Raw genomic sequence first — 15,820 nt, 5'->3', positions numbered from 1 at the left:
ATCGAATCGATTCTTCCTCGTCACACACACAACTGGTACACCAAATCTGTCCACAAGTTTTTGAGATATCCTGCTATGTATTGTTTTGGCTCTATCTCCCAATGGGGAAGAATCACTGAAAAAATACCAGCCGGATCCGAATCCGGATCTTCACCAAAATCGCATCATTTTGTCCTTGTCACATACACTACCTCTCTACCAAATTTAGTCCGAATCCGTCCACAACCTTTTGAGATATCTTGTTCACAGACAGACAAACAGAAAGACAGGAGTGAAAAATATAACCATCCACCATCGGTGGCGGAGGGAACTAAAACTGCTCAAATTATAAAGTATTTAAAAACACTTCCCACAAATTTTAGTAGGGATAAGTTTTTGCACGATCACACAGTTTCTGAATAACTAACAAGTTTGGAATGCCAGAGTACACGACTCGAGGATTACGACGAGGCGTGCGAGATGCAGAGAAGGTCTTTTCCAGACGTGTTTTCAAATGCCACAGATCCAACCAAATCAAGAGTCCAAACTTGTGATGATGCTGAAAAACTATTTAGTATATAAAGAGCAGCATGCTGACCACACGGACATATGTGGTGGGTTTGTCAGGAAAGATTTATCACGTCACAGCCTGTCCACCCACAAGTTCTGCACAACTCCATAAAGTATTTCAACTTCACAAACCCATTTATAACGAGACAGAATGAAAAGGCGCAGAACCTCAAACAGCACAGATTATATAGATTACAGAAGATCTGAGAATGAATAATCAATATATAAAAGTAGATATGTATTTTTTTTTTTTTTTGTATACAACATCGAGGCTCGTGAAAGAGCGAACATTAATCACACAGAAAGACAAACCGACACATAAAACATATAACATCGGGAGCGGTAGACAAGATGGGGAGAGAGGGGGAAGGACACAAACACAACATTTGAGAGCAGGGACCGAGAGACATGGAGACATCGAGAGATCTGAGAGAGGGCGAGGGCTTTGGGGGGGGGGGGGGGCAAGGGAAGGGGGCGGTGGGAGAGGTATAAAACATATGGACACTGCCAGGACTGCCAGGAAAGAAGTTGGAATTTCAAACAAGGTGGATCTGGGGTGAATTAGCTGGGGTAGAAAAGATCAAGGTTTTGGATGGGGGAAGATAAGAGATGGTGGTGAACAGCTGTTTTAAAGACCTGGAGGGAGGAGTGGGATTGAAGGGAGTGAGGGAGTTTGTTCCAGAGGCGGGAGAAAAGAGGAATGAAAGAGTGAAGGTGAGCAGAGAGCCGAGATTTCGGCAGTTTAACCATCAGAGGGTTGCTGGCAGATCTTGTGCGACCTGTAGGAATATTTGGGGGACAGAGCACAGAGAGAGCTGGGGGTGCAAGGCCGGAGAGGAGTCGGTAGAAGACAGAAAGACCACCTACCTGCCTGCGGTGAGTGAGTGAAAGGCCCTCAGAGATAGCTTCATCGCGGGAGATTCCAATAATACTGAAAGCTTTGGTTTCAACAGCGTGAAGCCGAGCTAGGTGTGAGGCAGGAGCACCGGCCCATAGGGGAGAACAGTATTCCATTGAGCTGCGGATGAAAGCCTTGTATGTGGTGAGGAGCTCAGGTGTGCCGAGGAAGGACTTCGCACGACGGAGGATGCCCAGTCGGCGACTGGCTTTGGAGGCCAGCTTGGAAATGTGGTTTTCCCAAGAAAGATCATGGCAGATAGTGAGACCCAAAAGCTTGAGCGACAGAACTTCTTGGAGAGGATTGTTGAGAAAGTAGATGGGAGGGTTGTCCAGTCGATCTTTTCGGAGAGACATAGTAAGAGTGTGAGATTTGTCAGGACTGAAAGACATGTTCCACTTGTTTGACCAGTCTGTGATTTTGTCCAAGTCTTCAGAGAGTGAGGAGGCTGCAGACTGCTGATCTGAGGGAAGAGGAATGGAGCGGCAGAGAGTGGAGTCATCAGCAAAGAGATGGAGAGGATTTTCAAGAGAGTCAGAGAGATCATTGATGAAGACCAGAAAAAGCACGGGGCCCAGAACACTGCCTTGGGGAACTCCAGCCTGAACAGGAAGAGGAGATGAGAGAAACCCATTCAGGGCCACACGTTGACGACGACTAGAGAGGAAGTCCGCCAGCCATGCGTGGAGATTTCCATGGATACCAAAGGAGGAGAGTTTGGTGAGCAGAGCGGGGTGCCAGACCGTGTCGAAGGCACGTGATATGTCGAGGGAGACAGCTCTAATTTCCTGTTTGGCATTGAGGACCTCCATCCATTGTTGAGACAGCAGAAGCAGCATGTCCAGAGTAGAGTGACCTGGTCTGAAACCAAATTGATGATCAGAGATCAAGCCATTGGAGAAGAGGAAAGATTTCATATCCGAAGCAATGATGGATTCCATGACTTTGCTGATAATTGGGAGAAGGCTGATTGGTCTGTAGTTGCTAGGATCTGTTTTTGCACCTTTTTTGTGCATAGCGGTGATGTTGGCTGATTTCCAAGCAGATGGCAGTTGACCTTGAGCAAAAGAGAGGGTGAAGAGAACAGAGAGAGGGTGAGATAGAGCAGCAGAGCAGGATTTTAGGACCCGTGCGTGGGCTGATGCCGTCGGGTCCAGTTGCAGAATCAGAGTCGAGGGTTGACAGAAACTTTTCCACCTTGTCAGGAGGAAAGGACACGGAGTCCAGGAGCAGCAGGGTACGACTGGGTATGGTGGGTACAGAGAGGGATGGGTTTGGGACACAAGATTTAGAGGCAAACACAGAGTTGAGGCATTCAGCTTTTTCACGTGCGGAGTCAGCTGTGTAGCCGTTTCAGGTAAGGGAGGGGATGGAGGGGGAACAAACACCAGAAACGGATTTGACCAGACGCCACCAGGATTTGGAAGAGGGAGACAGATGAGAGAGTTCGGTCTTGAGAACGGAGAGATATTGTTTCCTAGCTCTCCTGAGGGTGGACACACACTTGTTTCGGGCTTTGTGAAAGGAAATGAGATTTCCTTCCGTTGGATTTGCTTTCCAGGAGACGAAGGCAAGTTGTTTCTGGGCAACAGCCTCACCACAAGATTCCGTGTACCATGGACGGGAGGAAGGGTATGACAACTGAAGACGAGATGGGATAAATCTGTGCATGAGAGAGAGCAATTTACTTTGGAAGAATTCCCAGGATGAGTTGATGTCAGAGGTGGTAGAGATGGGAGACCAGTCCAGATGATTGATGGCTGCTTGAAGACCGTGCCAGTTGGCCTGAGTGAAATGCCAGACTCGTCGACGCTGAGCAGGCTCCCTGAGGATGGTCAGAGAGATGTCCACTTTAACAAGGACATGATCAGATGATCCGATTGGAGCAGAAGAAGAGCAGCAGACATTTTCAGGGAAGTTAGTCATAACCAAGTCCAGAAGAGAAGATGTTCCGTTGACTGAGATCCGGGTCGGGAAATTGACAGATTATGCAGACACAAACGGACGACAGACACACGCACGAATTGAGAATCATCAATTTAAAAATACGTTTCTTGGTCTGCGTTGTTAAGAGCACAATGAGAGAAGCAATCGCAACATCAAGAGTCTAAGAATGATTGTAAAATACAGCTCCCATGGTTAATAGCAGGAAATCATCTTGAGTTGCTGAAAATCTGTAATCGAACGTTGCATCACTGCTTGGAGTACTCCCATCAATCACACCGCCTACACATTGCCTTTCCCTAAATTTGCCTTACTCCCAAAGCTTAACAACCTCTTTTTCCTTCATTCTCTCTCTCCTCCTTTCAAACTCCACTGCCCACACATTTATTCGGAAGTTCCACTCCCATGTTCATGTATATATACTCCACTCCCAAGTTCAAAATATGCTTATATGTCCTGGGAGGGGGGGCTGGGGGGGTAATATACAGTGCATTCATAAAGTATTCAGACCCCTTCACTTTTTTCACATTTTGTTATGTTGCAGCCTTATGCTGAAATCGTTTAAATTCATTTTTTCCCTCATCAATCTACACTCAATACCCCATAATGACAAAGAGAAAACGGGATTTTAGAAAGTTTTGCAAATTTATTAAAAAGAAAAAACTGAAATATCACATTGACATAAGTTTTTATACCCTTTGCTATGACACTTTAAATATAGCTCAGGTGCCTCCGATTTCTCTTGATCATCTTTGAGATGTTTCTACACCTTGATTGGAGTCCACCTGTGGTAAATTCAATTGATTGGACATGATTTGGAAAGGCACACACCTGTCTATATAAGGTCTCACAGCTGACAATGCATATCAGAGCAAAAACCAAACCATGAGGTCGAAGGAACTGCCTGCAGAGCTCAGACAGGATTGTGTCGAGGCACAGATCTGGGGAAGCCGACAAAAACATTTCTGCTGCATTGAAGGTTCCCAGAACACAGTGGCCTCCATAATTCTTAGATGGAAGAAGTTTAGAACAACCAGGACTCTTCCTCGAGCTGGCCGCCCGGCCAAACTGAGCAATCGGGGGAGAAGGGCCTTGGTAAGAGAGGTGAACAAGAACCCGATGGTCACTCTGGCTGAGCTCCAGAGATCCTGTGTGGAGATGGGAGAAACTTCCAGAAGGACAACCATCACTGCAACACTCCACCGATCTGGGCTTCATGGCAGTGGCCAGACGGAAGCCTCTCCTCAGTGAAAGACACATGAAAGCCCGCTTGGAGTTTGCAAAAAAGCACCTAAAGGACTCTCAGACTTTGAGAAACAAGATTCTGTGGTCTGATGAAACCAAGATTGAACTGTTTGGCCTCAATTCTAAGCGTCATGTCTGGAGGAAACCAGGCACCGCTCATCACCTGCCCAATACCATCCCAACGGTGAAGCATGGTGTTGGCAGCATCATGCTGTGGGGCTGTTTTTCAGCAGCAGGGACTGGGGGACTGGTCAGGGTTGAGGGAACAATGAACGGAGCAAAGTACAGAGATATCCTTAATGAAAACCTGGAACAGAGCGCTCAGGACCTCAGACTGGGCAGATGGTTCACCTTCCAACAGGACAATGACCCGAAGCACACAGCCAAGACAATGCAGGAGTGGCTTAGGGACAACTCTGTGAAGGTACTTGAGTGGCCCAGCCAGAGCCCTGACTTGAACCCAATCGAACATCTCTGGAGAGATCTGAAAATGGCTGTCCACCAACGGTCCCCATCCAACCTGACAGAGCTTGAGAGGGTCTGCAGAGAAGAATTGCAGAAAATCCCTAAATCCAGGTGTGCAAAGCTTGTCGCGTCATACCCAAGAAGACTCGAGGCTGGAATCGCTGCCAAAGGTGCTTCAACTAAGTACTGAGTTGAGGGTCTGAATACTTATGTCAATGTGATATTTCAGTTTTTTCTTTTTAATAAATTTGCAAAACTTTCTAAAATCCTGTTTTCTCTTTGTCATTATGGGGTATTGAGTGTAGATTGATGAGGGAAAAATGAATTTAAACGATTTCAGCATAAGGCTGCAACATAACAAAATGTAAAAAAAGTGAAAGGCTGAATACTCTGAATGCACTGTATATATATATATATTGTTGCGGAACCCGACGTCGGCCTATGGTTCCCCTTCGAGGGGGGATTAAGCCCCTCGTCTGTTACTGACCGACGTGGTCCCGGGGGTATGACGCCACGCCCGGTCGGCGCTGGATAGGGTTTTAGGCCCACAAGTCCTATGACCTAAATACCAGCGCTTCCCGGCACGCGAAGGAACACCCCCCGCTCACGGCCGCAGCGTAATGGATGTTGCGCCGAGCGAAGCGAACCGCGGCGTGAGCCGTTTACCAAGACTAGACCCGATCCTGAAACGTTGGCCAAATCGTGCCACAGATATTCAATGAGGGAAAAGACAAAGACGACACGGATGTGAAGAAGAGGAAGACGAAGGCAAAAAGGTTTGAACTACGACTATTATTTATTACTATTTACAGGACCAAAAGAAACCAAGGAAGAAGGAAAGATAATAAAATAATGACAGAAGGAATCAAGGAGACACAGTGAAATGCTAGCTTATCTATTACAGTCTTAATTTATACCCCAAGACAGAACAAACAAAGACGGACTCACACGAATGGGGAATTTGCAGGCAGGAATGATTGGAAGGAGGAATGGGAAGGTTCGGCTGGGGCAGATGGTTCGGGCTTGATCCCGCACGGGACGTCGGGCTGGACCTCGACGGCCACCGATGCCACCGCAATCTGGCTCCCGCTGGGTAACGGGTCGAAGCTGCCTGGTGGAGCCAAAACTGCTTGTGGAGCCAACTTCTTAACGGGCGCAACTCTCCGTGGGGATCGCTTCCTCTGCCTTTACCAAGCTCGTCTGGACTCTTCTCTCAAACGCAACCACCTTGGACTCCCACTCATAACTCATCTCAAAGGCTTCCGCGCGCGCTTATATCTCCCTCGGGCGATCAAGCCGCCGGCCTCCAGGACACGCCCATCGGTGAGGTCGCCTCGGCCCCGATTGGTGGGCACGGGCTCTCTGGCTCCACCCTTGATGACGATCGGCGGGCCACGCCCTGGATTCGGCGGCTTCTCCCCCTTCTTCTCCGAGCCCACCTCGTGGCTAATGGAGTCGCGGTGAAAACCGCCCAGCAGCTGCGGCGAATGCAGTTGGCAATCGAGGCTTTGGGAATGGGGCTTTGGGAATGAAAGGGGATCTATCTATTTGAATTCGGTGCAATGGAGTGTCAATTAATGGAAGACAAAGCCTTAGCCTAATACACAGAATAAGGAAATAACTACCAACAAGCAGGGAATCTATGACTGGCTAACCGTGATTGTATATGATCCAACTACGGGACGCCCTTTGACCTTTATACACAACAACTGGAGGAAGGAGGGTCCACAATAAAACAAGAAAAAAAACACAATTCTCATATCCACAACAATATATATATAATGAAAAATAAAATAAAATAATATATATATATATATATATGCTGTATTTATATATATATATATTTTTTTTTTAATGTGTGTCTATGCGTCACCATTTTTCCTCAGAGATGGCTGAATAAGTCTTGGTCAAACTTTCAGGGGTTTGTCAGTGAGTGCCAGGGAGTGTTTTAGACAAAAATTTATATATATATTTAAATATATCTGAAAAAATGTCGATTTTAGTGGGATTTTAAAAAAGCAAAAAAGAACTAAATAAATAAAATTTAGAAAACAAAAATCGCTCTATAGTGCCTAAGCCTTTTTGACAAATGACAGTTATATACAAGTGCACACATAAATAAATACAAAAAAATTACCATTGTAAATAAATACAAGACATTCGAACACAAATAAATCAAACAAATCGGATTCAATCAGACAATTCCGGAAGCGGTCGAAGTTGGTGGCAGGTCTTCTTCTTCTTCCTGAACGGTATCAAACTCGACTCAGAAACGTGATCAACGGCACATTCACCAGCATATTGTTACAGACGTGGCTTGGATGTTATTTACCGAGCGGTTTTATGGTATGACCACGTCTGCACAAGTTACCCGATTGTGCCCGAACGTTGACTAGTCGCGCGATGCTGGCTCAATAAGAAAAAGAAGACACCCGGCTGGATTACAATAACACAATACGACACCAATGTTTCGATTCTCAAGACCTCCGGAGGAGATTATATTCGTACGGAAAGGTCAGATTACAGGGGCTAGAAGTATAATCACAGAAAGACAGGCACTTAGACACACTCTTATATTAACCCCGGACAGACGACAGACAAACGGGACAACGGCTGACTCATACGGGGGTTTGATGGCAAGGAAAGGCAGATAGCGATGGCTCAAGGTGCACTCTTGGCTCAAAGCAGGGTACAGTACGGTCCGGTCCGGTCCAAAGATGCGGGGAGGTATCGTCGCGCTGGGGGTGGCGGTGGCTTCTCTCTCCAAGCTGAGGCGCATCTGACGTCACATCCGGCGCGGGGCCGCGTATATCCGGCGGGGAGTGACACGCCCTCGGCTCGTTAGCTCCGCCCCAGATGGAATCGGCACGTTGCTTCTCATTGGGTGCGTGGGGGGGGTTACTGGCTCCGCCCCCGACGAGGATCTGACAGCCAGCCCCTTCGGGGTAACGCCGTGGAGCGCATGGTCATGGCGGGTAACCGAGCCGGTGTGAGGACGCACACTCCCCGCCCCTCTGTTGTTGTAGTCGTAGTTGTAGTTGTAATTGTTGTTGTAGTTGTTGTTGTAGTTGTTGTTATTGTTGTTGTTTGGGGAAGAAGATGGGAGGAGGTATGGGAAAGGTCCTAAACTCACTACTGATGCCATATAATCACATTCTGGTGCAACGAAGAGTCATAATTAATGGAAACGAGGCCTTAACTGACATAGATTAAGAATAACTAGGAAGATGTCCGAAAGTTGTCTACGTGTGGTGCGGTGGACCTGGGCACGACATTTAATGGGGGAATAAGGGGAAGGTCGGCTCTACTGATTGTTATTTACATGCAATGGGACTAGGGAATGGGGGATTGGGGAAAGTTGGGGAGTATTGGAGAAAATAGGGGAATATTTACAAGCGGATATGGAGGCCAAATTCCATATTCGCAACATTGCACCCTTCTCTACCCTCGGGGCGTCCCGACCCGATAAATTTTTACCTACTTTAGTGTGGCACGCAATGTAGTTCCCTCTACTATTAACTCTACCCTGAGTGCGACAGTTTTACAGATATTCACAAATGAGTAAATATGTCCCCCTGCGACGTTGCACCCTTCTCCTCACAGAAACACACCCACAGGATAACCGAATCCGGAAAGAATTCTCAAACTAAACATACAGCCGGTAGGGAGCATTATTTACAAGACTACGCTGCTATTTACACTACGATCCAGGACCTGTTTTTGGAGGGACACATGCAGATGTTATGCATAGAGAGAGAGCGCGCTTGCCAACATCGATACACCAACCCACGAGTGCTCTGTGGCCGACGGCCTTTAATAACGTGCAGAGCACCCTTCCCGAGCATCAACAGCACCACCCCACCACCAATCGGTGCAGTCACCATTGTTCATTGGAATAAAAATAAATTCGACAACCCCTAACCCTGCAGGTGTCTCTTGCTCTTCTTGTGGTGCACTTGGTGGTGTTAACTATTAGTGGTTCACCTGTATGGCATAGGTGCCACGTTGATCCATAGGTCCATCCCCGGGTGGTGCTTGGCCGCAAACGAACTGCGGTCCATTGTGGGTGGCCACAAACATTGCGGTCCATATGGTGTATCGATCCCGGCAGCAAACAGCGAAAGTGCAGGCCCACAACTGCGCAGCCAGCACCTCTCTCTCCTCTCTCTCTACCCCAAAGCCAGATCCTCGGAGGTGGGAGACAAAAGAAGAAACAAGTGAGTAAGGTGGTAAGGGCGCAAAAGTGCACGCAATATAAGGTAATGCACACTGGGGGCACATGGGAACCAGGTGAGACAGGTACGTTCCTATCGTACGCCCCCCCCCCCCCACCAGGTAACCTACATGGCCCCTCCCTTACCCCTTACTGTATCCACACAACACAACACTACCCATAAACATCTACTTTACAAATCAACAAACATCCCTACTGTCTTCCCCGTTCCTCCCATAAACCAAATTCGTCTTCTCTCCCTCCTAACCAATCAAATTTGCCATTTTCAACTCTCATCAAAATTTGCCATTACCAATTCATCATCAGTCCCTCCTAGGGAGGGAGAGATGGAATCACCCCAATGTCTCATCCACGTCGTGATGCGTCTCACAAATCCTCACAGCAATCTCATTTCCTGCACAAAACAAAGAAAACACAGGTGTGGAGTCATCATCATCACCACAGGTAAGTGGCTGCGTATGGTGCGACAGGTTCATCAATCCTAACTATCTCCTAAATGACTTTAACAACTTTACACTACCCGGGGTCTTTCTCCGGCCAAACCATTGGCCCTCTTACACTATGGGTTCTAAAAACCAATTCCCATTGGCCAAACTGTGGTGCTCTTCAATTTGGGGTCTCACTCCCCCGATTCATCTCCCGGTGCCCTCGCACAATTTCTGGGCTGTGGCGTGTACCTCTCCCAGTGGGTCTACCCACCTGCACACCTCCACCACTGCAGTTGCCTCCGAGCTTACCTGCTCCTTACCCTAACCTAACTACCTGGGGAAGGCCCTCTGGCACTCTCCCCACTCGGTGCCCTCTCTGGCACTGGGCTACCCGGGTCCATCCTCCGGATCCTCGGGCCCCATCCACAACTCTACCGGCTCCCAGAGCCCACCTGCGGCCTCACCTGGCCGACATCCTCACAGTGGTGGAGTGCCCAACCAACTACACACACTAACAGGCTACACGCCCAGCCATTTCCACAACACTAATGCACCCATCCACAATACCATTCTGCAACCGCACCACAAATGCCAATATCCAACCACAATTTACCTGCACCCTCTACCTAACACTTACACTACCCGCCCCGGGTATCCGTGATGGGGGTCCACTCTTCCCCCATTCACACCTTCGCACCATGCACACCACTCCGTACCACTCACTCCAACTCTCTCCACACACCTGTACCTGCACACCTGTGCTCTCACACCTGGTGCCACCTGCACCCTTCTCTCCCCAAGCGCATTCGCGCTGATCCACACACTCACTACTCATACACTGCTCCACACACCTGTCCAGTTGCACACCTGTGCAATCACACCTGTTCAGTTGCACACCTGTGCAATCACACCTGTTCAATTCTCACCTGTTCAATCCTCACACACACGGCATCATCTCAGCTAACTACTCCCCTCTGAAACTTGCGCTTCCCAGTCGTCCCTTTAAACTATTGCGCTCCCTCGTCATTATCATCCATACTAATCTACCTGCGTCCCCACTACAGGTATCAGTCACTAACTAAACTTAACGTCACCTAATGTCATCTTCGCTAGATCCCTACAATATAACCTAACCCACCCGGGCTAGTTTTCACTGCCATACACCCCATAAGCTATTGCTCCTTTGCCCCCCTCATGGGAAGGGTGGCAGGGATGCCATCCCACCACATCGGGGGTCTCTCACTACCAATTTTGCACATCAAATTTCAACAAATTAAAAATTTGCCAATCACTGCCCATCATCTGCCAATCACTACTGCCAATCCTTTGCCAATCATCAAATTTTGTTTTTCTCTAATTTGGGGTCCAAAACACTAACCTCATCACCCCGTCTACTCACTAATACCTCTCGGTGCGCCAATCCCTGTCCAAAGCCCGGCTTCGTAAAGCCAAGCAATGGATGCTGGTTGTTTTGTGCCGGCGGCTGGATGCGTCCGGCATTCGGGGCAGGGACGGGGGCTTACCCGTGCCGAGATCCCACGCACCATCTCGGCACGGAGCCATCCAATGTCCCGCTCTCGACCTGCCGGCACGTCTCACCAAAAAGTGGTCGCCATGACGACCCTTTCTATCGGGCTGCCCGCTCCGCCTAGTGGAGCACGGACGCGGCCGTTCAAAGCGAGGCCCAGCACGCACCGAGGGCCCGACTCGGCTATAAGTCGTTCTAAACTCTACCCCGTCTAACGTCGATGCTTCACCTGCATGCTTACATCCCGCAGCCCGTTCCTTGCTCACACATCCAGCCGTTTCCATGCCCCTCGTACCGTTCCTTACACACCCAGGTACACCCATTCCACTCACCGCCTTGGTCACACACCTGACCACCGAACACTTTGGCACACACTCGTTGGTAGCACACCTCACCAATACACCTCTTCGCGCCCCCTCCTCGGTCACCTCCTCTGTGACAATCACAGGTGTGCTCTCATTCGCACACCCAACCACGTGCCTCACCACCAACTCCAGCGTGCATTCCCACTCACGCTCTACCATTCCAGGTGTGCATCCTTCCATCCCAGGTGTACATCCTCGCTCACCTGTCACAACTAACTCACGCTCCATGTCACTCTCACTACTTTCACCTCCATTCCTGACAGCGCACTCACCCTTACTCTTGACAGCACACTCTTTCCTCATGCACCTGTCCGTCACACACCTTTCTCGCGCACACTCTCCCGTTACACCCTCTGTAACACTCACCGCAGCTGTGCATTCTTCCTTGCCTTTGACAGCGCACTCTTTCCCCATGCACCTGTCCGTCACACACCTTCCTCGCGCACACTCTCCCGTCACACCCTCTGTAACACTCACCACAGGTGTGCATTCTTCCTTGCCTTTGACAGCGCACTCTTTCCCCATGCACCTGTCCGTCACACACCTTCCTCGCGCACACTCTCCCGTCACACCCTCTGTAACACTCACCACACCGCGCTTCCATGTGCCCCCTCGCACACGCGCTACGACCGACTCACTCTCGCCAGCACCCTCACTCCTTGGCACGCACTTTTTCCTCACACACCCCAGAGTCGGACTTTCTCGCACACCTCCTCTTTCGCACACCAGACCTGTCGCACACTTCACCAACGGCCTCTCACGAACACCCGGGTCTATCTCGACCCCCAAGCCTCTTAAATCACCTGGCGCATCATACGCACGACCATATTGGTCACCACTTACACCGGGTCCTCTTCCTCTTCGCTTCTCCTCCATCACCTGCGAATCCCTCATCCGGTTAATGAGCACATCATCACGATCCAAACACAGACTTTGGACCAATTCTTTTATCTCCTCTTTTATCTCCTTCTTATCCCCTCTCCGTCGCTTCTTAATTTCGCTCACCCCTTCTTCCACTTCTTCTAATTTGTGCCTCACCTCTTTTATTCCCCGGTACGTCTCCTCAAGCTCGTCCTCCAAGGCTACCTTGACCGTTTCCATGTGCGTCCTCACCTGCCGGTCCTTCGTCTCCATTACCTCTATCACCTCGTCCAACCTCGTTGTCAGTCCCTCACGTACTATCTGACATTCCCTCCTTGTCGCTATTAAGTCGTTTTTTATGTCGTTTTGTGTCGCTTTTAAACCTCCTAATACTGCAGTGTTCCTTTGAACCTGCTCCGTTAGTCCTTTTTGTCCCTCCGTCAGCTGTTCCACCTCCTGCGTCAGGTCCTCTATGCCCCCTTGTAACTTTACAGTCCCCTTTCTCACCTCCTTTTCCATGTGCTCCTCACAGTGCCTCACCTCCTCGCGCACTCCTCCGACCTCCTCACTCACTCCTCTTCTGATCTCTTCTCCCATCACTTGCATCTCCTGCCCAGATGCCACCCTCATCTGCTCCATTTCCTCCCTGTGAGCATCCAGTTTGGTTTCTACCCCCATTCTGACCCCCTCTATCTGCTGCTCCATTTGTTTAACTTCCCTTTCCGCTTGGTCCCTCATGTCCCTCAATTTGCCTTCCATACTGTTTTCTAACCCCTCTAACCCATTTTTCACTCCCTCTATCTGATTCTCTTGAGCGGCCATTCTGTTTTCTACCCCCGTTAACCCCTCCTGTATTTCCCCTAATCTATCGTCTAATTTCCCAAATTTCATGTCTAATCCCTTAAAATTATTGTCTAATCCCTTAAAATTATTGTCTAATCCCTTAAAATTATTGTCTAATCCCTCACTGGTACCCCTCGCTTCGTCCCTCATTACCCCCATTTGGCCCTCTAATCGCCCACTATCCACCCTCATTTGCTCACTCTGAGCATCCATCCGGTTCCCCAATTGGTTACTCTGCAGTTTGAGGGACGCCTGCATTTGCGCCATAAATTGCTCCATGAGGACCTGCATCTGGGCCATCCCTCCCACTTGTGCAGCGGGTGCGGCCGCCGTAGCTATGTGCGAGGCGCCATTTCGCGCGTCTGCTACCCCCGCTGTTTCGCTCTCCTCACGTGTCTCAATTTGGTCCTGGACCGACCCTGCTTCACTCTCCCCTACCGGACCCCAGCCGTCTTGATCCGCCATAGCGCGACTTTCAAAATTCGGTTTTTTTTATTTTTTTATTTTCGTAAAACAAATTCAAATTTCGCCGTTATAATTTCGCGCGGGAAACGCGCTCCGAATCGATTCGGTCGAGCGCCGTACGCGCTCCGGCTCGATTTTCCCTCCCAAAATTTGGGCCTAACTAATTTAGTCCCGGGTTCGAATTCCACTCCTCGACACCAATTGTTACAGACGTGGCTTGGATGTTATTTACCGAGCGGTTTTATGGTATGACCACGTCTGCACAAGTTACCCGATTGTGCCCGAACGTTGACTAGTCGCGCGATGCTGGCTCAATAAGAAAAAGAAGACACCCGGCTGGATTACAATAACACAATACGACACCAATGTTTCGATTCTCAAGACCTCCGGAGGAGATTATATTCGTACGGAAAGGTCAGATTACAGGGGCTAGAAGTATAATCACAGAAAGACAGGCACTTAGACACACTCTTATATTAACCCCGGACAGACGACAGACAAACGGGACAACGGCTGACTCACACGGGGGTTTGATGGCAAGGAAAGGCAGATAGCGATGGCTCAAGGTGCACTCTTGGCTCAAAGCAGGGTACAGTACGGTCCGGTCCGGTCCAAAGATGCGGGGAGGTATCGTCGCGCTGGGGGTGGCGGTGGCTTCTCTCTCCAAGCTGAGGCGCATCTGACGTCACATCCGGCGCGGGGCCGCGTATATCCGGCGGGGAGTGACACGCCCTCGGCTCGTTAGCTCCGCCCCAGATGGAATCGGCACGTTGCTTCTCATTGGGTGCGTGGGGGGGGTTACTGGCTCCGCCCCTGACGAGGAGCTGACAGCCAGCCCCTTCGGGGTAACGCCGTGGAGCGCATGGTCATGGCGGGTAACCGAGCCGGTGTGAGGACGCACACTCCCCGCCCCTCTGTTGTTGTAGTCGTAGTTGTAGTTGTAATTGTTGTTGTAGTTGTTGTTGTAGTTGTTGTTATTGTTGTTGTTTGGGGAAGAAGATGGGAGGAGGTATGGGAAAGGTCCTAAACTCACTACTGATGCCATATAATCACATTCTGGTGCAACGAAGAGTCATAATTAATGGAAACGAGGCCTTAACTGACATAGATTAAGAATAACTAGGAAGATGTCCGAAAGTTGTCTACGTGTGGTGCGGTGGACCTGGGCACGACATTTAATGGGGGAATAAGGGGAAGGTCGGCTCTACTGATTGTTATTTACATGCAATGGGACTAGGGAATGGGGGATTGGGGAAAGTTGGGGAGTATTGGAGAAAATAGGGGAATATTTACAAGCGGATATGGAGGCCAAATTCCATATTCACAACAATTCCAATATATATATTTAAATATATCTGAAAAAATGTCGATTTTAGTGGGATTTTAAAAAAGCAAAAAAGAACTAAATAAATAAAATTTAGAAAACAAAAATCGCTCTATAGTGCCTAAGCCTTTTTGACAAATGACAGTTATATACAAGTGCACACATAAATAAATACAAAAAAATTACCATTGTAAATAAATACAAGACATTCGAACACAAATAAATCAAACAAATCGGATTCAATCAGACAATTCCGGAAGCGGTCGAAGTTGGTGGCAGGTCTTCTTCTTCTTCCTGAACGGTATCAAACTCGACTCAGAAACGTGATCAACGGCACATTCACCAGCATATATTCAACGAAAAGCATTTAATTCCACTTCTTATGTGACACCAGTACAGTATTTACAACACGGAGAATATAAAAATATGAGTGCAGTATTTATAGTATTTATTATTTACAGTTTTTTTTTTTTTTTTTTAAGTATTTGTTGTATATTTTTATGATTTACAGTATTTAATATTGATTTTTTATGATTTACAGTATTTATTCATTATTATTTACAGTATTTATTATTTATTATTACAGTGCAGTATTTACCACACAGAAAAGGTATATTTTTGGGGGATTAAAATTTTTTTATTGCTCTATGGTGCCTCAGCCTTTTTGATTA

General features: G+C 48.4%; 1 protein-coding gene across 2 annotated transcripts in view; it reads right to left on the bottom strand.

Annotated features, from left to right (window-relative positions):
* The window catches only part of LOC137413401 (transmembrane and coiled-coil domains protein 2), a 167,329-nt gene that overhangs the window by 124,523 nt on the left and 26,986 nt on the right, over positions 1-15,820 (bottom strand). The window contains exon 1 of one of the 2 annotated variants that reach the window (XM_078769924.1): positions 9,086-9,201. The exons of the other annotated variant lie outside the window; for it this stretch is intronic. Coding sequence (XP_078626050.1) covers positions 9,086-9,181 — 96 coding nt within the window. The 5' untranslated portion in view covers positions 9,182-9,201. Of the gene's footprint in view, positions 1-9,085; positions 9,202-15,820 lie in introns of those variants that run through there. 2 annotated transcript variants of the gene reach the window in all.

The sequence above is a fragment of the Myxine glutinosa genome, chromosome 1, assembly GCF_964187855.1.
Source record: "Myxine glutinosa chromosome 1, kmMyxGlut1.1, whole genome shotgun sequence".
NCBI lineage: Eukaryota > Metazoa > Chordata > Myxini > Myxiniformes > Myxinidae > Myxine > Myxine glutinosa.
The sequence above is the reverse complement of the archived record's forward strand: the minus strand, read 5'-3'. Positions and strand labels throughout refer to the sequence as shown.